Source organism: Catharus ustulatus, chromosome 3 (genome assembly GCF_009819885.2).
Source record: "Catharus ustulatus isolate bCatUst1 chromosome 3, bCatUst1.pri.v2, whole genome shotgun sequence".
Classification (NCBI taxonomy): domain Eukaryota; kingdom Metazoa; phylum Chordata; class Aves; order Passeriformes; family Turdidae; genus Catharus; species Catharus ustulatus.
The window spans coordinates 49,962,859-49,990,022 of record NC_046223.1 but is presented as its reverse complement, the minus strand read 5'-3'; the positions used below and the strand labels follow the sequence as shown (position 1 = coordinate 49,990,022).

The following is a 27,164-nucleotide window of genomic DNA, read 5'->3' as shown; positions in this document are numbered from 1 at the left end:
GTCCAGATTTTTGGATATCTACTCTATTATTTATCATGGGCCACCACTTCAGCTGTGTTCTCTGCTTTTAATCAGCTACATCACATCAACTTTTGTACAATCTACATTTTATTTCTTAGCTGTGTCACAGTTCCAATAAGACAATGAGAAAATGAGCCAGGTTTTACATTGTCAATAATCAAAGCACTTATTCCATTTTCCTTATGTACTGTGTGATTAAAACAGTGTAATTAGAGGCAAACCAACTATTTCTGTTATGCTTAGGGTGCCAAGGGGGTGGTCCATTATCATTATATGTGAGTCAGTAAAACATCAGTCTTGGTTTCCACATGTACAAAGTAGTATTGACTTTGCTACCAATTAGGAAAGACTTCTTTATCTATAAATCTGGCAAATTTTAGTTAAAAGAAAAAAAGCACAGATGGTCAATAGACATGGAATTCTAATTTTCGGAACAGAATCAACAAATTTGAACACAAACCTTGCAAATGGAATATTAAAAAAATTAATTTATTACATGAATATCAAGAGGCACCAGTTTTGTAAAGTTCACATCGTCTTTTTTAAAAGTGCATATTCCTAATATTTTATGTAAGAGAAAGGAAGTTTTCTTAAGCAAAAATTTTTTTTTTTGTATTATTCTCAACTGCAGATAAGTGAAGTACAATTTCCAGTGCAGAAACTGCAACAACTACCACACTGGTCTCTTAGTATATTTAGGAAAGTAAAACACAGATTTGGGAGGCTGTTTATCCCTCAAAATTTACTCATTTCCTTACCAGCTGCATGATCAAACTGAGAAAACTCTAAAGACTAATGAGAAAGTTGTCTGTAAATTTGGTACTACCCATAAGACTTCTGAGATTCTTTCACTGGGCAGGATATTAAAGACTCAGTCCGAGTGAAAGTTAATACATCATTTGTCACACGGAGAGTTTCTATTAAAAATTTCAGACCTACATCATTATGTACCATCTCTCCATCATTATGTTCTTCATGGCTGACTAAAGTTAGCAAAGACACACTAATAATCAGAGAGATATTACTGCTGAGAATTGTTAATGCCTCCTTTCATACTGACCACGCTCAAGCATGCAATAGTTACATCTTCCTCTCAGCTCTCTTTGGGTACCAGCAGGTTGACAAACCATTGTCCTGCCTAGTACCTCTTCCCTTCGCAGAGGTGTCTCAAATGGTGTTGGAAGGCTAAGTATGGACACCTACCAAGACTTCTTTTTATTTTGTCTTTATCAGACTGTATAGACTAAGAGAATATTAGGCTTGATGGACGGTCCTCCCACAGTAAGCATCAGAAGTAATTGTCCTGATTTTTTGGGTCTTCACACCATTGACTGTAGTGCATGTCTGGCATATACAGGTGTATTTCAGGGATTTCACTTTGATAGGGGATTTCAGATGGCTAGAGAATTGATTTTTTTCTTTGAACTCTCCCCAGGAGAACTGCCTGTACTCTCTTTTGACCCTTCTCATTTTGTGTGTTACACAAAGAACTCAAGGGGATTCCTACTTTCATAGTGAGTTTAAGCTCTTCAATGTTTTTTCTTTAAACACAAATTCTCACTTTTTCATTCCTTTGCCAGATCTGAGAGCAAGGGACCATTCAGTCCAAAAGAGAAGTTTGTGGTAGAAAGGAATGTTGGAGAGTAAATATTTTTTGCACTGTCTTTTGACAGCACATTAACTTTTAGTAAACGCTGGGTTTTACTTTCAGGATAAGGGAGAAGTTGTTCTGAGTGCGACTGCAGCCCTGGGAAACCTAGAAAAACTCCAAGGCAATCAGTGGCAGCTGCAGACTCCAGTCAACACATCTATCAAAACCCAAGTTTTCTCCCTCTGATTAGGGATTTCATAGTTTGTGCCACCCTAGTATCTGAAAAATGATGGAGTAACTCCTGCTTTATATCTGTGTTGAGTTCAGTCATATCCAGTGGCAGGAATTTTTTTATGCGAGTTATCCTACCATTGTGAAGTGCAGCCCTTCAAGGCCTGAATCTCATACCTCCAAGGTATGATGCCCTGATTTTTCAGATTAGCATTTGATTCACTCTTTTCCTTCTTTTGATTACTAATCCCACAATATAAACATTCTCCCAAAACAAATGTATATATAAAACACCATATATATATATATATATAAAATACAAAGTATTTGCTTGCTTTGGTGCAAATAGTTCAAGGGTAAATTTTTCAGGCAATGTTTTGGTGTGAAAAAAGCATTGTGATAATGTGAAAACTTGCATCGAAATAACCACTATAGTGCTCACTCTCAAATATCAACACAGCAGAAAAACTCACATATGCTGCTAAAATTATGGATCTGAATGGTCATGCTAAGACTATAATGCAGTAAAGGATATTTTAAGAACTATATATACGTTCAATGGCTTTTAGAGTTAAAAGTGCACATCCTTCATAACTTCCTTTAATCCTGAAACACTGCAAATATTTCACAGAAACAGATATTTCCTTGTACACACTGAATATTTTGTAAAGATATCCAGGCATAAGTGCTGCTTGAATTTCAAGTCTCTTCCAGGATTCTTGTCCAAATATTTTAAAGTTTCTAAAGGTCAGATATGCTGTTTGCGCAATATATGTAATTTTAACATGGTTCCTCAAACACATCTAAATACAGGGAATGTTTCTAATTTATATTACTTAGAAAGTGATTAATTGTCCCATTCATATTGTTTAGAGGATGGGAAATGCTTGTTCCAAAATATGAAGGGAAATACCATAGATCAGGGAATTGCTAACAATAAAGAAATCTAGATACTTATAAATATTGTAAACAGAAAGAAACTCAGCCAGAAGTAAAAAGGCTATGACAATATAAATAAATATTGCCTTACTTGGGAGTAGAACAGCATTTTACCAATGGAATTAAATCAGTGGTCTATATAATCTTGTGTCTGGCAGTAGACAATACTGGGGACAGGATGTTAGGAAAAAATTTCCAAAATCAAGAAATGGAACTCATCCCTCAGTAGAAGCAATTCATTCCCTACTCCAGAAAAATTCTGATTAATTTGGTCATGAGTATCTATATGCAATGTTTTTCAAAGTTGTTGGCTAATTATCAGAGGATATGTTTATTAATCATCCAAATACCTTAAAAAATCTCTCACAGCTCTTGGCTATCTTTTTTTTTCCATTAAATTACGCCGCTTCATTTGGTATAGTGTAAGAGATATAGCCTGTTGTCAATTTTTGTTAGCTCTTAATTCAATATTTTCCATTTTTTTATTTTTCCATTTTTATACCAAGTATAGACACATCCCTTCTCATAACCCCTCGTACTATTATTTGTATATAACTAATGCCTCCTTGATTTCTCTTTTCTCAGTGATGTAAACTTACTCTCCAATGTCTTACAATTCTCCTAAACAAGTCAGATTCTCCTTACCTACTTTCATTTCACAATAGTGTTTACAATCATAAAGTTCACTCTCAGTGCAATATGCATTAGTATTTTCGAGAAATTTAGAAATGCATTCCATTGATTTGCTATTACCAAGCATCCCTGAGCTTTCTACAGGCATGATGCTTGTAGAATTTAAAACATGAAAATAAATATTCATATTTTTATTTGAAATTTACCCACTGTAATATTAATTTACAAACATTTTATTTTGCTATTAATGTGGCTCTTTTTAGTTTTGTGAAGTCTTGACTAGTTAACTTGCCTAGATGCCATAAACTGTCTTTTCAAGACCATTATTTAAATATAGGTAAATGCACATATTAATCATATGTTGAAATATTTTGTTTACATTATTATTGTTTTGAAGTTGCTACTTATATCTAAGGGGGTTTTTTTTACTTTCATTTTTTTGTCTTTTACATAGGTCTGCTCAATTACTTATTTTTTACATAATAGCTTAGCAGATGGAAATCATTAGAAACTAAATAAAACAAACCAAGTTTTCCTTTATCTTTGACAACCTACATTTCACTAAATTATTCCAGACAGTAAAGTTGGGGAGGGTTATTAACTTTATTTGTAGAGGGGTTTTTTTCTGTTAAAGATAAATTCTTTACCTTGAAGCTGCTCTCAGTGTAAGGTCAAGAGAGCAAATATTCTTAGAGTAACCTCAGACATGTAAAACAGTTCATAGGTGTACAAAGATACTTCAGAAAGAAAGAGTGCTTTTCTTTCAAAACAATCTCCTGTAATGTTTAGGTTTTCCATGCATAAGGTATGTAAATTCAGATCCATTATTTTAATTTCTGATAGGGTTTTTGTTGGGTTTTTTGGTGGGTGGTGTTTTTTGTGGTTTTTTACTTGTTTTTGGTTTTGGTGGTTTGTTGGGTTTTTCTGTTTGTTTGTTTGTTTGTTTTGTTTTGTTGTTGTTTGGTTGTTTTTCATTTTTGCTACAGTGTGTGCTCTGTGTTGGGAAGGAAAATAAATTCATACACTATGAGAAAAGAGATAATTACATGTAACACAAGACACAACTCCCTGCATTTTTTCCCCCTTTTAAAGCCTAGCTTAGGTCGCATGAAAAGAATAGGACTTCTAAAGTAGAGCAATAAAAGAAAGAGTTGAGGGGTATAAGTGTTGAATAAAAGAAGACTGAGTGAAAAATTCATTAAAATATAGGGCAGTGGAGGGTTACACAGTCCTTTGCATAGTTCTCACTCATGGAATACTGTGCAGCTGAGGTCAGCTGAAGTACTCACAATTCCACATTCAGACAGGAAGGAGCTGAAAGGAGAGACCTCCACCAAAGGATCTCAGTTTTAGGATGTGTTTCTCTGTTAATCCACTGGAGCAGGAAGTCACTCACCTCCAGATCACTCTACTTTTTACCCACTTGCATACTTTGTATTATCCAAGAGAAATATCCATTTTGATCTGACTGGAGAGAGTGGAGTATCTAAATCCTTTTTAAAGATGTCTGTTTATTACACAGACAATACACAATGCTCACAATTACTTTAGAAACTAAATATTAAGTAGTAGTAGGTTAAGATAATTTTCAAAATGTATGAAAAGCAAAGCAGAATCTTGCTTTCACCTATTTATGCTCTTCTTTGAATTTGTTTAATTTTGATATTTTTCAGCATGAAAATACATGAGCATAATTTGATCCTATTAACTTTTAGAATGTTTCACTTCTACTGGGCATAAATTTCACTGCTCGAACTGTCCTATGGGTTTTGATAGCAAGAATTCTATGGGGAAAATCTGTTTAAATAACAATGCTATTTATGTATTTACTTACTCTATGTACATTCACAGAAGAAAATTTTCTCTCTGCTTTCACCTTAAAGAAAGCTTTTCCTTTATTGTTTACACAAAGTGCTATTTCTTCACTAAATTCAATCTATAGTTTTCATGAAATATGTATTGTCACAAATATTATCATTTTCTGCTGACGTGTAAGACATATTTCTTTGATCATACCTTCTATTGTAGAAAAATTCAGCAGCAGATATGTGCAACTGACTCTCCAGTTCAAAGAAAACTACCAAAGGGAAGAATTACAATGCTCACATAATTTTCTGTAGAGATTAAGAGAAAACAAGCTGCATATGACATATGAGAGTTAGAGTGCTGAATGCAGAACTGGATAGCAGTAATAAGAATCTATGCTGATTATAATAGAGAGATAAACTTCTTGTTTCACTTCCTCATTTACTTAGCTCAAAGATACCATGCTTTCAAAAGGTATGAGGAACAAAGCATTATTCCTCAGCATTATGTGAACAGTTTCATATACAGGGGGGTTTAAGGCAATGCTTGTTAATGCTTTTATGTCCCATTTCAGCAGAGCTGAAGTTACTTTATGATAAAACCCTAATATGCTTTTTTTTTCTGGGAGGACACATTTTCAATACGTCTGTCAACACCTGAAAGCTCCAAAGTCACAGGCGTTAAGAATCCATCTGTTAAATATATACTTCACTAAATTTATGCTTAAACTATTTTAACAAAATAATTATTTGAAAATACTGTTCAGTGGCCTAAGTTCTTGATTCTAAAAACCTGTGTTTACTGTGGGATCAGCAAGACAGATAAAAGTATTTCAAAGCACTTACTTAAAGACAGAGCAGCCTCATGAATCCTTTAAGCATGTGGTGGCTTCTGGTATGTGGTGGCTCCAGGGAATTCTTGACATTTAATGTGTCCAGGACAGCCTCCAAACCTGAATGGCATATGCAGGAGGAAGGCAGAAGATGTGAATATATCAGCTGATATATGGAGAATATATCAGTAAAATATAAATATAGAGCAAGAAAATAACTCAATGACACTTGATATAATGGTTATTTATGGATACACTTTTATCTTCAAAAAAATTTGCTTTTGCTGGAGTTATACACAAAAGATATTCATTACATAGAAAAACACTTCCACGGTCCATAAGACTGCTTTTCAGATATTGTTACTCTAGATGTAGCCATAAAAATGCCAGAGCCTGAGGGAGCACTCCCAGCCCTGCCTCTGAATGCCAACCTCCAGGGCTCCCCATGGCACAGGACCCCACATCAGCACCTGCACCAGAAATGCTGCAGCAAGGCCATTCTGCAGCTTGCCATGGACCTGCCCAGCCACAGGCCTGTGTCCCCGCTCAGTCTTGACACATCCCCATGGAGCTTCCCCATGGTGCCCAGGTCTTGGGTGCCCCAGGGTCTCCTGGGTGTCTCACACCCTGGTTTCCAGGCTGTGCCACTGGACTTCCATAAGCAGCCATCGATGACCCACAGAGCCACCAGCCCTCACACAGTGCCCTGATTATATATCAAACCACCCTTGCAATGAAACCTTCCTGGCCCAGAGTTAGTGCAGTTCAGTGTTTATCATCACAGAAAAACAAAGGGCTGGAAGGGATTTCAAAGATCATGTACTTCCAACCACTCTGTCATGGGCGGACAGCTGCTCAAAGCCCTGACCATCTGGGCCTTGGATACTTACAGGGATGGGGAATGGAGAGGGATATTAGTTCAGCTGGAGTGTTTTTCAAAACCTTAGCTGCCATTTTTGCCTTAAAACCTTCAGAATGTAAGGGCCGCTCAGGCTCCACAAGGAGCTGCGTGCTGAGAAGGACTGAGGGAGTGGGGCTGGCCCTGGAGAGGGAAAATGGATCTCCACTCCCCAGCTTGGAGGCAGAGCTGTGGGTAACCTCAGGCTGTGCCAGCAGCCTCTGTGATTCCTTCAGAAACACCTCAACATTGTTCCATGGAAGTTACTGGCTCTCTGTGTAAGGGCAGAGATGCAAATCTAATGCAAATTAAACAGCTCCTACTGCAGGTCGTAATTTAGGCGCAGCTGCACGCAGCGGTACAGACTGTACCACAGACTTGCACAACTAAACCAGCACTGCTTCCCTTGTGTGTGTATCTCAATTTCCAGTTGCTAAAATTAAGGCAATCTCTCTTTTCCCATTAACCTGTCTATCTTGCCTAAGGACGGAAAGGCCTCTGTGGCAAGTTTTTCTCCCGTTGTTACGTGTACTTGGGAAACATCTTTTAAAACTGAGCATCTACATGGTAATGGACTATAAAATACAGGTATAATTTAATAAATGTTGGCTATTCCTAACTGATGCTGGAAGCAGTCTAACTGGAGTGCTACAGCAGAAGGGACGTTGACTCACAGGGACATTTGAAGGAGCAGGTATTAATGACTTCTTACACACCTTGCCTGAAGTAAAGCTGAAAACTGTGATAAAACATCAAGTTGCTGAACCCAATCTCAGCAATAGGTCTGAATTTTGGTCACAACAAGGCCATGCACTTTAGCGCTTTCTGAGCTGATCTAGTTAAAGTTTACAATTTCCTCTAGACTTCAATTGAAACACCTACTTCATGTTAAAGTTCAATTGCCTCAATTAGGACTTCAAAAAGTCCTAGACTAAGTCACCAGTTAGATCTAAAACCAACTCAAGAAGCTCACTGACTAGTAGTGTCTTGGGACAGACCCTAAAAAATTCAAAGAATGGGAGAAATGAGAATTGTCAAGATTAATTATTTTAATACATTGGAATCTGACCTGCATATTCTAGGCTTCTCCTACCTATTTGTCTTGCTACCCATTTAATTTCTCTGAAACAATTATCTACCTTGTTAATTTCAGATTATTATGTTGTTCTTAAATCGGAGTACACCAGCATTTTCTTTGAAATATCTCAGCTGTCTTTGTATTTCACCTCCTATCTCACCAGTTGGGAGGGAAGGGGGGAAGATGCAGAAAGAGGCATATGAAGTTAAGAGCATGATAGAATGCATGTTAGAATGCTCATACTTTTATGGTAAATGTTTTAATTGTCTTGATATCTGAAATTTTCTCACAGGATGGAGCTAATAATAAAATTTAAATATATATATCTGGTGTTATTATACTGAAGAAGGGTTTAAATTTACTGAGAGATGGTAACATGGATAAAAATAACTGTATTTTTTTAAAAGGCCTAAAATTAAATGAAGCATCAATACATTTTGGATCTTCAACATCTTTAAAGGGATTGTTCACTTGCTTGCTTGCTTAGCTTTGCAGTTTATGTAATTCACCACTTTTAATTTAAAGCAAGAAGAAAAAATACCAGTGAAATAGTAATCATTTTTAACAAAGGTCTAGTGTTTCTTTAGTCTGAGTACTTGTCTAAATTGTTAAACTACTGTACAACAGACTTTCCAACTAATACAGTGTACATAGAATGACAGTAAAAAAAAAGTAATTTTTTCTTGCATTGGACAATCACTTTAAATGATTTGCTGATGAAAGATCCTGTCTGAAATGCTATACTTCACACAAAATACTGCATACAAACAGATCACTGTATTTGAAAGACATTGCACCACTATAATTCTGTTTTCAGAATGGATAAATTAGTTTTGTCCATCATATTTTAGCTTTAATGCATTTAGTACAAAATGAACCTTCCTCACTTGGCAGACACTCATACTTCATCTTAATTTGGCTATTTTATAAAGCTTTTGTTGATTTCACTTCTAATCCTTTGCTGTCTTTTAATGGAGACAGATTGTATTTCATATTTACTTCACACAGGACAAAAAGTAGTACTGTAATAAGAAGCATTAGTATTATACTTCACTGAAAACTATAAAATGTGTATGATAAATCCATATGAAACAATATTCTTTATTCAGTAAATTATTGGCTCATATTTTTTCCAAGTGGATAACAGCCTTAAATTACTAAAAACCTGTTCTGACTAGCATTGTATGTCTGAGTTTTTAATACTGACTTAGGCCTGCTATTAATGTAAAACTGAGAACACAGAAATGCAGCACAAGGAATGTGAAATTGTAATTTTATTTTGTAATAAAGAAAAAAAATCCCAGAGGTTAAAGAATCTCCATCTTGGGAAGCATGCAGGAATTAGACATGACTGTAAGCAACGTGCTTTGACTTTGAAGCTGGACTCGATTGGTGACTTGAGTAGACCAGTGGACCAGATGATCACTGGAGATCCCTTCTCACCTCAGTTATTCTGTGCTAATATGACTCTGCATTAATATGTCTCAAATATTCATAGATGGAATTATAGAAGCAATACTATAAAAGGCAAGTAATGATGAAAGTTATGTACTGGTAAGGAGCATGTCATTCTGTCAGTGGAGTAAACCGTGTCTTTTGGGATGTGGCTTAATCATATATGTGCTGTTAAGAAGGTGCCTGGATTGAATTGAAGGAAACATCAGGTTAATTACATGTTGAAGTGATTGCATAAATCATGTTAAAATTAGGAATTCCCCAGTATCATTATTTGTAATTTTGCTTTGGCATCTAAGGAACTACAACACATTAAGAAAACCTAAGTGTTGAATATATATATTACCTACTCCTCCTGTGAATTTTGACCATCCACAAAGGTGCAAAGAAGCATGTGAGATACTCAGAACACTGCACAACCTCTTTCTCATGTTTCCATTGTGCAGTGCTGCTGTCATTCCTCCCTTCTGCCTTATGTACTCTCCCTTGAACATCACAGCTGTTCACCTCTTGTCACTGGTAGTGGCCAGCAGAGACCCACAGTGCTCAGCTGGCAACAATTCCTTGAACTCTTCCAATACATCCATGTCTTTCTTCTATGGCCATGCTATAGCTCTGCACAACAGCTACATGGGCACTTGTATATTATTTGCTATGCTGGTTGCATAGATCACTGCTGCAGAGCCCTGCCAACTCATGTTTCAACAACCGATGTATGCACCTGTCATTCTGTTTTCTGACCCGAACGGAACGTGCAGGAATGTTGGTGCAGACTCTGCAGCAGCAGCAGGATGAGTCCTCTCTCTGTCACATATGTCCATACAGCCTGATGGCATCCATATATGAGTGTGCTAGTCATACTGTCCAATAAAAGACCATTGTTCTGGTCTTTTATTCCAGATGCCCCATCATCTGTGTGCCTGCCAAAGACCACACAGGCCTTCCAGATGCGGAAACTCATCGTATTAGTGATGGCATGGCCAATCAGGATGTTGAAATGGGTGAATTTATGGACAGTAGACAGTTCACCTTCAACTGTGGTTATAGCAAGCACTAGGATAGTTTTTTCTCTAGAGCTGACCAGCTAATTGACACAAACTCTTAGTTTCTGTCTTGTTTATGGCTTATTCATACCAAGCTGCAGAAAAATATTAAAAACTCACCTGCAGCTGGAAGTCCTCCTTAGGATTCGTCACCAGTGCAGATTATTGTGGGAAAAAAAAAATCACAGATGTTTGTTTGGCAACAGCTCTAAATCTAGAAAGCTTCATCAGTTTCCCAGCAGGCAGGAAAGATTCCAAAACTTACTTGGAGCTGTGGTTACACTGCCCTGTCCAATACATTTCAGTAGAACAACCTGGATATTAGTCCAGAAATGTTTCCAAGTTTCTTTCTATTTATGGTGAGGAAATGTTTGGCTAGGGCTCAGTCGATCCTGACTGCAGTGACTAAGCACCATTAAGAAGTTCCCAGGAAAGCTAAGCATGCTTCTTGGACTTCAAAGTCTGGATTGACTGACTTGCAAAAGCTTTAGTAGTGTTAGAGGCCAAGCAGGGATCTTGAGGTCACTTCTGATGATCCATTTCTCATATACACTGAGTATATATTGCAATAATTACCATGGTGTGCAAATCCCCTGCAGCCTTCTCTGGACACAACCAGTAACACTTTTGGGGCTCGTACAAACTAAGGACAAATACCATGTGTAGACCTTTCATTTCATTACCTACCCACTGCTCTTGATTATTCCAACAAATCTTAGAATATACTATAATTGGGTGGGCTTCTACTCATTCTGGCTCATGTGGGACTACAATCATTCCTTTCTTCTTCAAGGTAACATTATGATACATCACCCCACAAAAACAACCCCCAAAAAACTAACCAAGAAGTTTCAGTGATGACTGCACCCTAAAGTCATCTGTGAAGTTATTGTGAATATCTTGAGGCAAAAGACCCAACAAGTCTGACCTACACTAACTGATGGTCTGTGGGATTGCACTGACATACAGGACAACACTTCATGCCCCATTGTCTCAGATACCTATGAGGAACAGTGGTTGTTTATGTGGTATCTCTAGAATATCAATCAATAAATAAGCAAGTGATCCCCTCTCTCATTTTTGAGCAGCTTTAGATAAAAAGATCAGTAAGAAATGACAGGCAAAGAAAACCCAAGCCACGTGGATTCATTTGACGGCGAGGATTTCCACAGCATTGCTGGAGCCTAAGAAACTCATGAACATTTAAGACTGGCTCTGTCCCAGCTGGACTCTGTCATAGTTGAGTACAACAGTATTGCACACTAGCTGGGTCTGACTGCTTCTTGTCCAGCTGTGCAAGATCCTGGACTTTGGACTGGCAAGTGATTTCTGACACTGGAGGCCGGAAGGTCTGAGTGGGTAACATGAAGGTTAAGCAGAATGGTCTTGTTTGTAAAACAGGATGTGGTTATTGTGTAAGTGCTGGAGGGCCCACAGAAGCTCTCAAATACAGCAGCTAAATCCTGAGAGATAAAGAGGATATTCACTGAACTATGACATTAAAAAGCCTGTTACTGTTCCAACTGATGTCCCAGTGAACTCAACAAATTCTTTCACTAATTCACTGGAGAAAATTATTTAAAACATTTTTACAGGAAGAGCTGAAGACCCAGAGAACACTGATTCCTTCAATGCCATCAAATTGAAACAGTGAGGGAGAACTAGTGTTGGTCCAACTTAGCGTATGTTGTATCACTTGCCTCCATGTTTGCAAGTATTGATACAATATTGCAATAATGAATAAGGTTCTCCTCTCAGGTGCTAATGTAAACTGAAAATCAAATCCAATCTTTCCTCTAAAAATGTACAGTACAAATAAAGAATGCAATCATAGGCCAAGTACATAGAAAGTAAGGAAGAGAATACAGTATACAAAAAGAGACCTTTTAATGTCCTTTAATTTGTCACCCAGTTTTGAGGAGGTTGTTGCTGTGATTCCTATAACAAATCAGGGTAGTTGTGCTATCAAAGTTGTATCTAGGAGCGTTTGCAGAGCCTGGCCCAAAACATACTGAACAGAGGACTCAAAGAGACTATAACTTACATTCTTAAAGTTATACATGTACCTGTCTTTACCTGTAACAGTTTATATTTAGCATTCAAATATGACCAAATTCTGCAAGTTTTCTTCCCAGTTCACTGTGTTATAGTAAGCATGTGTGAGTAGACAGGAAAATAGGTATTACTTCTGTAATTTATACATAGTTAGCTAAAATATGTTATAGATAATTAAAGACACGCTGAAAGTGCATATATTTATCTCTTAAAATAAGTTGATTTTCACATCAGGTATTTACTGAACCTTATTTAAGTCTACTTCTTTCTTTTTTCTAGAACTTTGTCATCTTTGGAAGCATTCTTTCACATTTTACTGAGATGATTTCAGGAAATGTCCAACAGTCCTAATAACACAAAGGAACAGCACTTGTAAGTTCACTTTGCAAGAATATGTGAAATGTCGTAGTTTCTTTCAAATGCTTGTACATCATATACCTGCTGGCAACGTAGCTGTAAATTAACAAGAGCTGACAGGTTTAAGAGGAGTTTGTGGGATTGTCACTTCTGAGGCTGTGAAGACGGCTGCACCGTAGCTATTCCACTGCACTCCGATTACGCTCATCCCCCAGCGCGCTACAACACTGGACACTGCTAACACAGCATGCCTGGCCATCAGGCTGGAAACATCACCTGAAAGGACCATTTTCCAGTGTGCAGAGCCTTCTACTGCTAAGGCATTCATGCTGAGGCTAGGAAATGTGAGCCAACGTCTTGATTCACATCTCTGCAAGTTTTCCCTCCAAAAGGGATTACTGACCAGTTAATTTTAGCTGAAAGGAAGTTCAGTAACGAATCACAAATAATTGTGACCTTTATGAATAAAGAAACATGACAGAGATGAATAATATCTACTGCCTGACCAATCACTGACCAGATAATCCCAAACTGCAAGCTAGCAGTAAAAGAAAAAAAAAAAAAGCAAATATAGAACACTACAACAGGGGCTATCAGAGCGAAACGTTTGACTCTGTGCCACCTGTTTAAATTGTTTTTGCAGCCACAAGAATGAATGGAAACACCTTCGTAACCCCGGCGCTCGCCTTGCGACGCCAAGGCTGGCCGTGCCTCCGCCGGGCGGTGCTGGGCAGCTCGGCCGCAGCCTTCGGTCCAGCGGCACAGCGAGCACCCCCGGGCCGGGGCTGCAGCACCAGCACGGCGCTCGGGTGAGTGGTACGGGGGGATCGCATCCCTCCGCACCTCTCCTCCGGGCTCGCCGGCAGCCCCGCCGCCGCTCCGCGCTGTCCCTGCTCCAGCGGCCGCCGCCGCCCAGCACGGCCCCGCCGCGGGACCCGCCGGCGATGCTCCGGCCGCGGCGCGCACCGAGGGGCATTTCCCGCGGGAAACCACGCGCGGATTCCGGCTCCGCCGCAGCCGTCGAGCGCCTCCAGCGCCGCGCAGCCGGCAGGGACGGCTCCGCCCGCGGCGGCTTCGGGCCGCCACCACCTGTTACCTGCCACCTCCGCCCTGCCGGAGCGCAGCGCTCGGGCCCGGCCGCCCCGCCGCGCCCCGCACGCCGCCCCGGCCCCCGCACGGCGCGACGGGGCGGGGGGAGCGGCTCCGCCACATCCGGGTGCCGCCGCTCGCAGCGCGCATGAGCGGCCGCCCCGCCGCTGCCGGGCCGGGCGCCGCGGTATCGCCGCCGCCGCTCCTCCTGCCCGGGGCGCTGCGCTCCGCGTTGTCAGGCAAGGGGGAGCGACCGAGAGGCGGGGGAGGCTCCCTCCGCGGCAGGAAGAGGAGGAGGAGGAGGAGGAGGAGGAGGATGATGGTTGTGGGGGCGGGCGGCGGCGGGCGCTGGCAGCAGCTGGGAGCAGCCCCGCTGGTGACTGGCTGGCGGCACACGCAGCTCTGAGGAGGAGGCGGAGGGTGCTGAGCTGAGCCGAGCCGCGGGGCGGGCGGCTGCTGCTGTTGCTGCCGCGGGGGGAGAGGCTGCGGCGGCGGGAGGGGACCGGCACACGCACACACACGCGCGCACGCACGCGGACCGTGACACCGCGGCTGCCGCGATGTGAGGGGGCTGTGCGGTGCTGGGCTGTGCTTTGCTGTGCTGTGCGGGGGGCGCGGAGGCTCCGCGGGGAGCAGAGGCGAGGCTGCCCGCGGCGGGAGGGGCGGGGCCGGCTGTGCCCGGGGCGAGCCGCGTTCCCCGGCGGGCAGGGCGCGGGGCGGCCGCGGGCGGCGAGCGTGGGACCGGCGGTGGCGGCGCTTGGTGGGCTGACCGGCTCCTGTTTGCTTGGCTCCAGTCTCCGTCTCCGAGCCCGCGGGCCCCGATGAGAAGCGCCCCTGCGCTGCCGGACTGACGCCTCGCCGCCCTCCCCGCGGACGAGGAGGAGCGCGGCGCCCCCAGCGCGGGCCGCCCCTGCACCGCCCTCCCCGGCGGGGGCTCGTCTGCCGCCTGCGGGGCGGGCGGCGCGGCCGTGACACCGCGGCGGCGGCGAGGCCGGGGCAGCGGGAGCGCCGCCGCCGAGGACCATGAGGAAATTTAACATTAGGAAGGTGCTGGACGGCCTGACGGCGGTCTCTGCCGTCGCCTCGGCGTCGTCCGCCGCGCAGCAGCAGCAGGCGGGGAACCGAGAGACCGAAATCCAGGAGACGCTCCAGTCCGAGCACTTCCAGCTCTGCAAGGTGAATGAATGCTGCAGCCCCGAGCCGGCGGGCGGCCGGGGAAGGGGGCGCGCCGCCGCGGTGGGCGCTGCGGGCTTTGCTCCTCCGTACCGACCTCGCCGAGCCTGCCCGCCGCTCCTGTTTACTTGCTTGGATTGATTATTTCGGGGCCGAAGACGGGAAGAGAGCGGTGGGTGTAGCTTTACAGGTCTTGCTGGATTTCTTTAGTAATCTTACTTGGAGAGTTTCGGGGTTTGTCGTCGTCTAGGCGCTTTCATGCGAGTAATACTGGCAGTGTTCACTAAGGCTTCGTAGAAAGAGTTGGATGGATGGGGGAAGGAGTGATGCTTAGCTTTAGTGCGGATCTGATTGTCGCGGCGTTTGGGTAGAAGCCTCTGCTAATGGGCCCGAAGGACAGGGCATCTGTCCTTCTGCATTATTTGGAAATCATTTATCATGTTCCTTTACGACTGAAAAAGGCTTTCGATGTTTGTTGTGGTTTCACTGCAGTGTGTTGCCAAGTTGGTGATGCTGCTATTGCAAATCCTAGCTAGAGATGAAGTTCCCATTTATTTATTTGCTCATGTGTGATAACTGCAGTTTGTGTCTGCACGCTTCAGAAAATGATGCAGCGAATTAACCACCAGCTGTATAAGAGGAGTAAAAGCTGATTGGAATATCAATACTCATTTTTATCTTTGCAGTGCACCTATGGCCTAGCTTGACATGGATGAGCTTGTTTGTGGACTCTCCTCGTTTTTTTCTGGTATTGCAGGCATTTCTGCTGCTCTCATGAGTTGGTCACAATGGATGTGGAGAAGAGCAGAGCTGTTGCTAGTTAGACTTTATTCAGTTGTGAAATACAGAGTTGTGGGGTATGTCTGCAACTTCAGTGAAGAACAAGGAGTCTATCAGAAGTTTGCTGTGCATTTATAAGGTCCTGAAATACCTCTGCTTTAAACTAAAGGCTTAGAAATAGAAAGCTGGCATTTGTATGGCTTAGGATGCATGCATTTAGAGTGGAAGTAAGAGTAGGTGGTGCTTGTATTATGTTCTCAATTCTGATTAATTGCAGCCCGAGAAATTTAATGGAGTCATTGCTTGGTCAATTACCAAATTAGTCTTGGCTAACCAAAAAAGCTAAATGTGCCGTAGCTCCATATTAAGAAAGAATCCTGTTGTTGAGGACTTTTATTTTTGTTCAATGAGGTATATTTCGGTTTTGTCAATTCTGGGGCTGCCTGTTCTCTTTGAGAGAAGTAGAGGGTGAGAGATTTGGTTCTGTCAAGCTCAAGTTGCTACTTTTTTCTTCACTGAGCTGAGAGAGGTTGCATTGTCATGTTGGGTCTGTTGAATTGAAATTGCGGTGATTCTCAGAAAAGCAAGTCTAGTAGTTTGTAATAGTTCTGATGACAAGTCTGGCTTTGTTGCCAAACTTACTAGGAACATCTCAGATTTTAATAGTTTAGTGTCTTTGTTAGAGCTGAAAATAAGATTACTCAGGGAATGAGGTAGATGAAAAAATGAAATGCTGAGTTGATACAGTCTTTATACAGAAGAAATGTAAGATTCAAATTAAGTTTTAGAGAGTCTGACTGCCACTTGATGCTCGAAGATGAATGAGTAATTATGACTAAAAAAGTCTTTTGTAACTGGTTTGTGTAAGACAGGTGATTTTCTCAGTCTATGATGAAATTGCTTTGTAGTTCCTTTTTAAATTGTGATTAACTGAATCCTGTTCTCTAACATACAGTCTTGATTCTGTTTATTTTTGGTATCCTGCTTGACCAATTGTTACTGTGCTGCTCTGACTTGCCAGACTGTACGCCATGGTTTCCCCTATCAACCTTCAGCCTTGGCATTTGATCCGGTTCAGAAAATACTGGCCATTGGGACTCAGACTGGAGCACTAAGGCTGTATCCTTTTGTATTCTGAAGTGGATTTAGTGCACCTCACACAAGTGATGTCTTGATTCAGCTGCTGGAACCATTCAGAAGTCTGGTGGGAATCAGGTATGCAGGAGGGGAGAAAAGCAGCAAGCTCTCTTTGCTGTTGGTGGGTGGCTTGGCTGTTCTGGTTGTTCTTTGTGTCAGTTCAAGTTGTGTCAATGATGTGAGGCATGGCTGCTCAGTTGCCATTATCCCAAGGTAATAGATAAATTTTGTAGAGGGTTACTAGTATGCTGACAATTTACAGCAGCTGACTGCAAATCTAAGGAGAGACGTGGGCTGAGCTCTGTTTTGTTGTTCTGCTCTATCCTCTGGGGTTGAAACATTCTGTGCTGCTTGGTGAGATGGTGTTAGGTTGTTTTTTGGTTTTTTTTGTAGGGTTTTTGGTTGGGCTTTTTTGGGATGGTGGGCTTATTTTTGTTGTGTTTGTTCTTAAGATGAACTTTGTAATGCTCTAGTGACCTGCTACTGTTTCTGTGTTGTCAAACGAAGGTTTCAAGTGGGGACAGTAAAAGGTACAGAAACTGTATCTTGCTGAAAGCCTCCAAGTGACTGAGAGAAGCAGAATGAATTTGTGAAGTAAAGCACTAGTAACCCTGCTTCTTTTTTGTTCACTAAAAAGTGAACTATCCATATGCTTATAGCCATATGGTACCACAGCCATATGCTACTATCCAAGCCATGTAACAACATATGTGTTTAAACTTTTATTTATAAAAGGTGTCCTGTAGATTCTTTAATCCACACTGCTGTTGCCAGAGCTTTACTTGTCAGCATAAGAGAATGAATTGAATTCTTTGTTGTCCTGAAATTGACTGAATTCTAAACATTATGGGGAAGGCTTAGGCCATCTTGCTAGAGACATTGACTTAATCCTCCTTAAACTGTAGGTAAATCTAAGTTTCCTCTGGTGTTTATACTAGCTTGAAAATATACCTTTATTTGTTTCTTTCTGGTATGCTATCCTGTCTATAAGGTTAATTAACCCCTAAGAGGGTTGACTTTTAAAAGTTGAAAAGCTAAAACTTTAAAACTAGGTTTCTATTATGAACTTTCCAGATTTCTTAGCTTAGAGCATGAGGAATAGGGGGATAATACAATGTTCTTAATGCCATATTTGAAACTACACTTAATGTCATAGATTTTCTTTTTGAAGAGGTTATACGGTTGACTTAAATGAAGAATGAACTGTGTGTGGGTGGTGTTAATTACTCTCATATTGGTAGAATAGATGAGAAAGCAAAAAGAGACATAGAACTTGGTTTGGAGGAAGAGATCAAAATGTACCTGTTTAGAGCTTACTCACCTGTAATTCTGGGGAACATGATGTTGCAGTTTGGATAATGATGACTCAACAAAACCTGTTTCTGGGCACTCATCCATGGCTACACATACCTGTGAATTCCTGGAGTGTGAATTGCTTTCTAAATAATTGAGAGAGATATTGCAGGATTGGCAAGAAAGCATTACTGTGAGAAAATGGCAGAAAATGTGTTTTCTAAAGGAAGGGAAGAAGTTTCATGCAGAGGCTGAAATGTTAGTGCTCCTCTAACTTGATGAAGATGAATATGCTTCTTAGTACTTTGATACAACTCTTGATTCTTAGAAGAATTGGTTAAAAGCCCTTAGTTGGTAGGGTAACACTGTAACTAAACAGAACTGCAGAATTTGCATCTCCTGTAATTATCTCCTCTTTGTGATGGAGAAATGCAGGCAGAAGGAATAGGCTTAGACATATTCCCAAAGTAAAAGCAGCGTCTTGCTCTGCTGGTTTGAGAAGAGTGAGGAAGAGTGAGGCTTGCAAGAAGTGATTATTTCATTCTATTGGTCAAAGATAGAGCTAACCCTCAGGATTCTTTGCCTGCTAGGTTTTTATGAATAATAAATCACGTGCAAGGGTTCATTAAAGTGGGAACCACTTACTCTTTAAAACTGCGAAAGTGTTTTTAATTGAAATAAGGTATGGTCTGGAAAGACTGAGTGTCAGTAAAGTGTTATTCATTGAAAAATCATAAAAGTGCAATGGAAGTCAATCCTCATTTTCTTCTGTGTTCGTGTTGTGAGAGTATAGCAGTAAAGGAAAGATAACGTTTCTTTCATTGCCTACCAGCAAATGGTAACTGGATATAAGTGTTTTCCTTGTGTCTTCAAGTACAGGTACATCTTTTTACACTTTCTGTTGGCAAGTAAGTAATCTGGGAAATGGGGAAACAAGCTTGGGAATTTGAAGGGTAAAATATTCAAATTTCAAAGAGTATTGAAGGTAAAATATTTTTAAATCAAGGAGTGAGAACCTCTTTGAGATTGCATTAATATGTGAGGAAAATAATGTAACAGTCCTGATTTGGATTTGGGCTATTTATCAGCTGTCCTCTTTACAGAAATTCTCTGTATTTGGTCAGTCTTCAAACTGGGTATTTTAAATTCCAAACCAGTATGGGTCAGAACAGGTTAATGTGAGGAGTTTTCTAAATCACACTCTTATCTCATTCTTCTTTAGGAGGACTCCATAACCACTACTGGAAGAACAGAGAGATTTCTTATGCTAAATGTTTGCAGTACTGTTAAAATTATTTGTAAAAATAGAATTGAAGCTTTTTCTGAAGAACAAAAATCTGGTTATGAATATATTGCCAGTTCAATAACACTGTCTTTCTTTATCTTAATGGATAAATATACTAAACATCAACACTGTATTGAAGTCTCTAAATCCACAAAGTAATTGTAAAAGTGGAAGTACCTAAATTATGGGTGTCATGTTGCACTATAATGGGATTAGAAGTGGAATTACTACTCTGTTACCATTTTTTACTTCTAGGGTTGATGGGTATAGTTAGTAACAGAGTGTGTCAGAGAGGCAACTTTGCTATTCTATGCCCATAAGCAGCAGTTGGTTCTAGATCCTGTAGTTTTTAGAGGGAGAGAAGTCCATAAAAATACTAGGAAGGTACTGCTTTTAGGACAGATCCTTAATTAGAGAAGTATTTTCCCACTCCAAAAAAGAACATTTTTAGCAATTAATAACAAAAGCTCTGTTCTCTTCTCAGCTATGAAAAATAGCTTCATTTCTTTATGGTGTATAAGGAAAAGTTACAAAGTGAGCAGCTGAGTAGCGTAGAAACTTTGAGCAGCCTGATGTGGCCCTCTTCCTGACACTAGTATCTGTTAAAAACAGTTTAGCGTTGGATTTTATTTTCTCTGTTGCAAGGGAAATTGAGTTGTGAGGTAGACACAAGAGCAGAAACACTGTGCTGAGTGCCTTAAAATCCCAAATGATTTCTCTCAAGTAGTGGCACTCACTTGGACATGCTGGTCCAGGTGTTCCTCTGAGTTTGTGGTGCTGGTTGGAGGATGCTTGTTCCGGCTGTTAGAGGTGTGAGTCTTGGCTGGTGGCCTGCTTCTTGTGTGGCAATTCTGCCTCAGGCTCCCTGTCCACTGTGCTGGATTTTTATGGATGTGATCCCCACAGGGAGCTGTTGTGCTCACTATTGATTTCAAGCTGCTATAGTCAGCGTAAGCTGCTGGTGGCCTCTTTTGTCACTGCAGGTCAGTATCTTTGGCTTTCTCCATACTGGAAGGGATTTAGCTGCTGTTACCAGGGTGGCTTTCAACTCTTCATCTGCTGTCGCAATGTGTGAGATATCAAGTAGTTAAAAATTCATCTATGCTTTGCTTCTTTCCTGTGCATACCTGAACCATTACAGTAGGACATGTAGTCCTTGGTCTGAAGAAAGTTTTGTGCATAATTGGCTGTGGTTTCTTTTCCCAGCAGATATCAAAACCTCCTAATGAGTTCAGTTTATCTTCTCAAGGTTTAACTTGGTATAATCGGTTGGACTTTACCCCTAACGTCCTGACAGTGCTCAGTGTCATAAGTAATACCCTGTTTCTGTGCTCTTCATTGCTTTTACTCTTCTCCTTAGAAGGCCCTTAGAAGCCAAATGTGATCTGAACAAGGGGGTGTGTAAACTCTGAAGAGGCTAGAGAAAGATGTAATAAACTTTTTCAGGATTTTTTTTTTTTGCCTCTTAGATGGTGTTTCCTCAGAAGTTTTAAGTCCAGGACCCTGTACAATTAATGATAATAGTCAGATGACCTTTTGTGTTTGCTTTTATAAGTTAGAATAAACTTCAATGCTAAAGCAGAAATGTTAAAGGGATTCTCCTGGTTCCTGTTGTTTAAATGCTCCATCTTGGACAGTTTCTTCATTTTTCTGCACTTTAATTTCTCTGTAGTAAAACTAGGACAATATATGAAATTAGATAGTTTGTGATAGTCCCTCAACATGAATGCAATATCTACTGGTGCTTCCTGCCTTCAAAATACACATTTGTATGAAGTTCAGCCTCTCTCTTAATAGAGGGAGTTCTAGAAAGGAAGTCCATTTTCACTAGAAATAATTGAGAATGGAGGGAATACCTGTAGAATAAATGTACCTTCCACACAGACCAAATTGTGCCTCTGACTCTTTATTCCCAAGCAGAATAGGTTATTTAATTAAAGTTGTCTTTATTTTCCTCTTGCCAACCAAGTTACTAAGAAGGAGAAAAACTAGATTGTTCATCATTTCATCATTAAAAATCTGAGGATTCTGATTGTCCTAAATGTCAGTATCTGTAAATTTCCTCACAGTCTTTTCAGTACTAAAAGATGACTTATGTTAGAAAATGGCTGAAGTTTTTATGTGTTGGGGCTTGTTTTCTGTGGTTTCCATTCTCTAGCCTTTTTGAGAGCTCACTTTTTTTAAAATTAAAATAGCTTAAAATCCTGGGTATGCAGTTCCAGTCAGTTTCTGATGAAGTGCTTGTTGCAGCATCTCGATAGTTTTGCCATAGATGTATACTACAAAATTCAAGCAATTTGGTAAATTCTCTGGAGCTCTAACAAAACACCATTTCGAGGTTGTGATGTGCTTACATCCATTAAAATTATTTCTCCTTTGGATCATTCAGACTTTGCAAGGTAGTCTGACTGCTTTTGTTCCTTATGGAAATATAATCTTGAGGTATTTGTGTGTTGGGGTTTTTGCTTTTTGGTTTTGTTTTTTTTTTAATTGAAGTAGTTCTATATCTGCTCCTTCTTCTCTGTAGTAGCTCTACACTGGCAGTAGGACAATGGCTGGAGTTGTTTAGCGTATGCAAAGATTTAAGTTTTTTAAACAGCATCCAACTGAAGTTGACACATCTTCAAGTGGCATGCTGGACCAGATGAACCTGGGTGATCCTTTCTGACATAAATTACTCTGTAATTCTGGTGATTCTGTGAGTGCACCAAATTTGAACTGAACTACTCTTTCATGCATGGTCGGGGTCTTTTAGTATTTGTACACTGAAGAAAATGGTCTCAAACCTTGTCAGTAGTGTTTTGGCCTTTGAACAAATATGCCTGGTTTGGAAGAGTACTTTGGTAAAGCTATAGTGTCATGTCAATGAGATACTGTGATTATTTATTATCAAGAAAATATTCATTATCTACCTTGCCACTCAGTTCACACAGAATAATTTAAATAAGAAAACTACTTTGCTTAAAGCAGGAGTTAATCTTGTCACATTTCCATTTCTTTTAATAATACTGTTTTTCTTGTAGTATTGTCCAGTACTTGGTTCACATGGCTATTGTTATCTTAATAAAAATTCCTCTCCTCTAAATGAAGAAAATCAGCTACTTTTGGGTGTTCTGAAATGAAATGGCACCAAAATGGTGTGGTGAGGCATGTATCCTAAAAGTACATGGAATTAAAGCAACTGAGTCCTACACAGAGAAAGCTTTGACTGAATTCTTTATAATAAATAGGATGGTGTTCTTTTTAAATCTGTGATTTTACTTGTTGGGAAACTTAGTGTGCTGGTTTTGACTGGAGTAAACTTAGTTTTCTTCACAGTAGCTGGTGTGAGGCCGTGTTTTGGATTTGTGCTGGAAACAGTTGTGATAATGCGGGAATGTTTTCCTTATTGCTGGGCAGGATTTATGCAGAGCCAAGGCCTTTTCCTCCTCTCACCCCACCCTACCAATGAGCAGCTGGGGTGTGCACAAGTAGTTGGGAGGGGACACAGCCCAGGAGGGCTGACCCAAGGGATATTCTGTGCCATATGGTGTCATGCTCAGGATATAAAGCTGGAAGAAAAAGGAGGGAAGGGTGTTTGAAGTGGTGGGGTTAGCCTTCCCAGGTCACTGTTACGCATGATGGAGCCCTGCTTTCCTGGAGGGGAAAGCTCCTGCCTGCCCACAGGAAACAGCGAAGGAATTCCTTGTTTTGCCTTGCTTGTGTACCGGGTGGTTTTTGCTTTTTCCATTAAAAATTCTTTATGTCAAACTGTGAGTTTTCTCTCTTTTCCAATTTTACTTCCCCATCTAACCCGAGGGAGTGAGCCAGTATCTCTGTGGAGCTTAGTTACCAGATGGAGTTAAACTGCAGCAATCCTGTATGACACCCAATGTGCAGCTCTAAGGATTTGGGATAACAACAGGTTTGACTGGAATGTGCTAGATTGAATTTATAGCTGTAATTGCTGATTAGCTATTAATTGGCAGGTGCTTGTCAGGAGCCTTGCTTGCCTGCCTGTACATTAGAGTCTAGTGCTCATTAGTGGCTGGATTTTGCTCTCACTGCTGCTGTGCTGCTTTATCACCTCACAGTGCTGTGCCTGGGAACATTGTGATAACAGCAGTGGTGATGTGCTGGGGCTGGCAGGGGGCCAGGGACTCGCTGTGTGTCTGTGCTGCTGGCCTGGGCTGGCTGGGACTGCTCTGTGAACTCCAGTCACAGGGACCTGACCCGTGGGTGAGGCCACGGCAGAACAGGCAGATCTGGAAGCAGCTGTGGCTGTGTCAGTGCAGCAGCAGGGATACCTCTGCAGGGATGGAGCCCAGGGAGAAGCCTGTGCTGCAGGAGGTAGATACTGACACATCAGTGCCTGTGGATAAATCCGTGCTGGAGCACCTGAAAGTGTGTGGCTGTGGATAATCCCACATCAGAGCAGGTATTCCCCTGGAAGGACTGCAGCCATGGGTAAAGCCACATTAGAGCACGTTTATCTCTGAAGGGACAGTGGGTAAGGCCATGCTGTAGCAGCTGTGGCCATGGGGAAGCAGCAGATCTTTCATTTGGAGAGTTATTGCATATACTTTAATTCTATTAATGCAACTTCTAGTAGTGATTTCTTTTGTTCAAAAATACCTGAAGTAGAACTGTATTGAAACTCATACTGTAATTTACAAAAGTGAATTTTACAATGAAAACTTCCCTCTAGGTATTTTACTGGCAGAGCAGAAACTTAATGGATATAGCCTTGCACCTTCAGACTTGCAGGGTGAGCCTGGAGTAGGAAATATTTGGAAAGTATGCAAAGTTTGTAAGGCTGCAGGTTACTGTAGCACTAGGATAGTTTTTTTCCTTGTACCATTTTGCTGTTGGTGAAACAGAGGTGGTATAGGGATTGTGTGATCTGATGACATTGGGCTAAACTGTAATAGGAAATTGGATGGCTGGGGCCCAACTTAGACTTTCAGGCTTGTACACTGCTCAGTTCACTAGGATCTTAATTCAACATTTTACTAAATTTGTTCTTTCTTGATCACTGTGGAATGGGTTAGAACTGAAGTGGCATTATTGCTGCAGGAGATGACGAGCTGTTTTTGTAAAGTCACGTCTGGAAGAGCAGAAGCAGCTTAAGATTTGAAATGTGATAAAGAAAACATGAAGGCACGAATCAGGGTTGCAAACCCTTCCTAAACAAACAAAACTTCGACAGCAATTTTGTGACTGCATTAGACTTCTAAGTGTCCAGGTCCCTTTGTTGTACAAAGGTTTCAAAAGGCAAATATAAGTGTTCTTACACAATAAAGTGACTGGAAGTTGGTTAATCTATGTAGAACCTCAGTGAAAAGCAGAATAAAACTTAAAAATTATTGCATTCAATATGAAGATAACTAGAACTGCAGGACATGGATTTTGGGGACAGTTCACTTTGCCCTTGATCTTAGCTATCTGGTAATGGTTTTACATTTTGAAAAATATTGGAGCTCCTAGCAGTTTTGAGAGAGTTAATGCTGTGATAGGTCTTTAATCTGCTGGGGCTTCCTTCTTCCTCTTGCTGCTCTCAATGTGCCTATCTTAAAGTGTACCATCAAACTGATCATAGGTTTTTTTGAAAAATGTGGTTCTTGAGCCTGCAAAGTTCATCTCATTAAGTAGACAAGACTGCTCTGACATGTAGTAATTTGTTTACTGGTCTTAGGAATATGTTTGTGTTACTTTTGAGGCAAAACCACATTGCTTACCCACTGCCTGTGTGCTGTCTGCCAGCAGCTTTTGGAGTTCCTTTATTTTGCTGACCCATAAGTTTCAGTTGTATTGTAATTGGTACTTGAATGCCAGTCAAGTGTAGCCTCGTAGTATTAATGATAACTTAGTGACCCCATTCATGTCAACGCTTCTCTCACAGGCACTTGGTAATTGTACAGCTTACATGTTTATCAAAGGAAGCACTAAGTTACCACCACTGTTGACTTTCAGTGCAAATGCAGGTGAAGGTCGAATGACATGATTTAAATCTCTGTCAGTGATATTTGTATCACTAGATTTAGACACATTAAAATAATGAAGGTCTTGAAAACAGCTGAAACAGAAATATTTGAGAAGAGAGGACTGGTAGAGTCCTTATTTAGTTAATTTCTAAAACATGTAGCAGTTCTGTCAGCCTCTGGGGACTCATACTAAATCCTGATTCCTTGTGATTTTTACAATGCATTTATGAAATTACTTTTTCTGTGGCTGTTGTTTAGTTCTGGCACATTGATGTTCAGTTTAGGACTGACACAGATGAGAACCATTTTGCCTTCCACTTCAAAATCTCTCCTTTTGAAAAATTCTAGAACTGGCTTTGTGTTGAGATCTGCACAACTGAATGACATCCTTGGTTTCTGTGCTACTTACTTTAACTTAATCACTTTGTGCAATGATTCAATGTGCTTTGAATCCCTAAGCTTTGCTTAAACAAAAAAATCTAGTTATTGATAGTATTTGTATTGAGGCAACTATATCAACTGCTGAATTAAAATTCATTTCAATACTGTATTAATAAAAAAAATAATATCAGGAGTAGGTCCTGCGTAGTCTTCTGTCTTAACAGTCTTAACAGTCTTGATACTAAGACTAAATAGTTCGAATCTTACATTTTTTACTTGAAAGATTTGAGATTTTTTTTTTCATTTTTCAATTATTTAGAGGTTTTCCTTTGCTTTGAATTCTATTTAAAGTGCCAGGAATAGTGAAAGTAGGTAAAACTAGAAACGTATGCCTGCAAGTACAGAAAACAAAGTGCTTTTAAGGAATGCTAGGTTCACACAATGGGTAGAATTGGAGGTCATCTAGTGCATCCCCCCTGCTCAAACAGACCCTGCTACAGCGCATGGCTCAGAGTTGTGTCCAGATGGTTTTGTCAAAACAAAACCAGAAGTTTTTGTAATAATAATGATGCAGATCTTGTAATACTTGAAAAAAGACAGTCCGAAGTGTTGCAGTTTGCCAAATCAGTTCTTTGATTGCTGTTGTACAGGGAGAAGTTTACAGTTTGATAGAAATAACCCAAGGCTGCTTTATTTGCCAATTTTGCTAGATGCCTGGAATTTTGTTTCATAAACACCTTAAGGTAGTAAAAAAATCTGATTTATGTTTAGGAGACCTGAAACTTAATTTTCTTCTAGGATTGACATAACAGCAATGACCACTGCTTCCATGTTCACTGTAAGTCTTTAGCCTGTCCCACTCAAACCACACAGTGCTCTTACAAGCAGTGCTGGTGGAAAGTGGAGGTAGGTTCTCCACCAAGAAGGCTATAGATCAACCGCACCCTTTTCTGAGGTATCTCTCACGAATTCTCCAAGAATTAATTGTCATTTGCTGCTTTATATTCTTGTGTAAACTCCACAGGAGTTTAACTTCAGAACTTTGTTATCCAGGGAGCTAAAGAGAGGGTGTAGATCCAAAGGAAGCAATGCGTTTGTAGTTCTGCTTAGTGAGCTGTTATTTT

General features: G+C 40.7%; 1 protein-coding gene and 2 long non-coding RNA genes across 10 annotated transcripts in view; 2 read left to right on the top strand and 1 right to left on the bottom strand.

Annotated features, from left to right (window-relative positions):
• The window catches only part of LOC116994005, a 47,506-nt gene extending 33,755 nt beyond the window's left edge, over nucleotides 1–13,751 (top strand). The window contains exon 3 of the long non-coding RNA XR_004417403.1: nucleotides 12,862–13,751. This is a non-coding gene — a long non-coding RNA (uncharacterized LOC116994005). The remainder of the gene's footprint in view (nucleotides 1–12,861) is intronic.
• Nucleotides 1–14,094, bottom strand: part of LOC116994004 — a 43,335-nt gene extending 29,241 nt beyond the window's left edge. For all 3 annotated transcript variants that reach the window (XR_004417401.1, XR_004417402.1, XR_004417400.1), the window contains exons 1-2: nucleotides 14,036–14,094; nucleotides 6,067–6,173 (exon numbers count right to left, since the gene is read on the bottom strand). This is a non-coding gene — a long non-coding RNA (uncharacterized LOC116994004). The remainder of the gene's footprint in view (nucleotides 1–6,066; nucleotides 6,174–14,035) is intronic.
• Nucleotides 14,095–15,003: 909 nt separating this feature from the next.
• Nucleotides 15,004–27,164, top strand: part of STXBP5 (syntaxin binding protein 5) — a 107,804-nt gene continuing 95,643 nt past the window's right edge. For all 6 annotated transcript variants that reach the window (XM_033054194.2, XM_033054192.2, XM_033054190.2 and 3 more), the window contains exons 1-2: nucleotides 15,004–15,204; nucleotides 17,003–17,100. In XM_033054194.2, coding sequence (XP_032910085.1) covers nucleotides 15,052–15,204; nucleotides 17,003–17,100 — 251 coding nt within the window. In that variant the 5' untranslated portion in view covers nucleotides 15,004–15,051. The remainder of the gene's footprint in view (nucleotides 15,205–17,002; nucleotides 17,101–27,164) is intronic.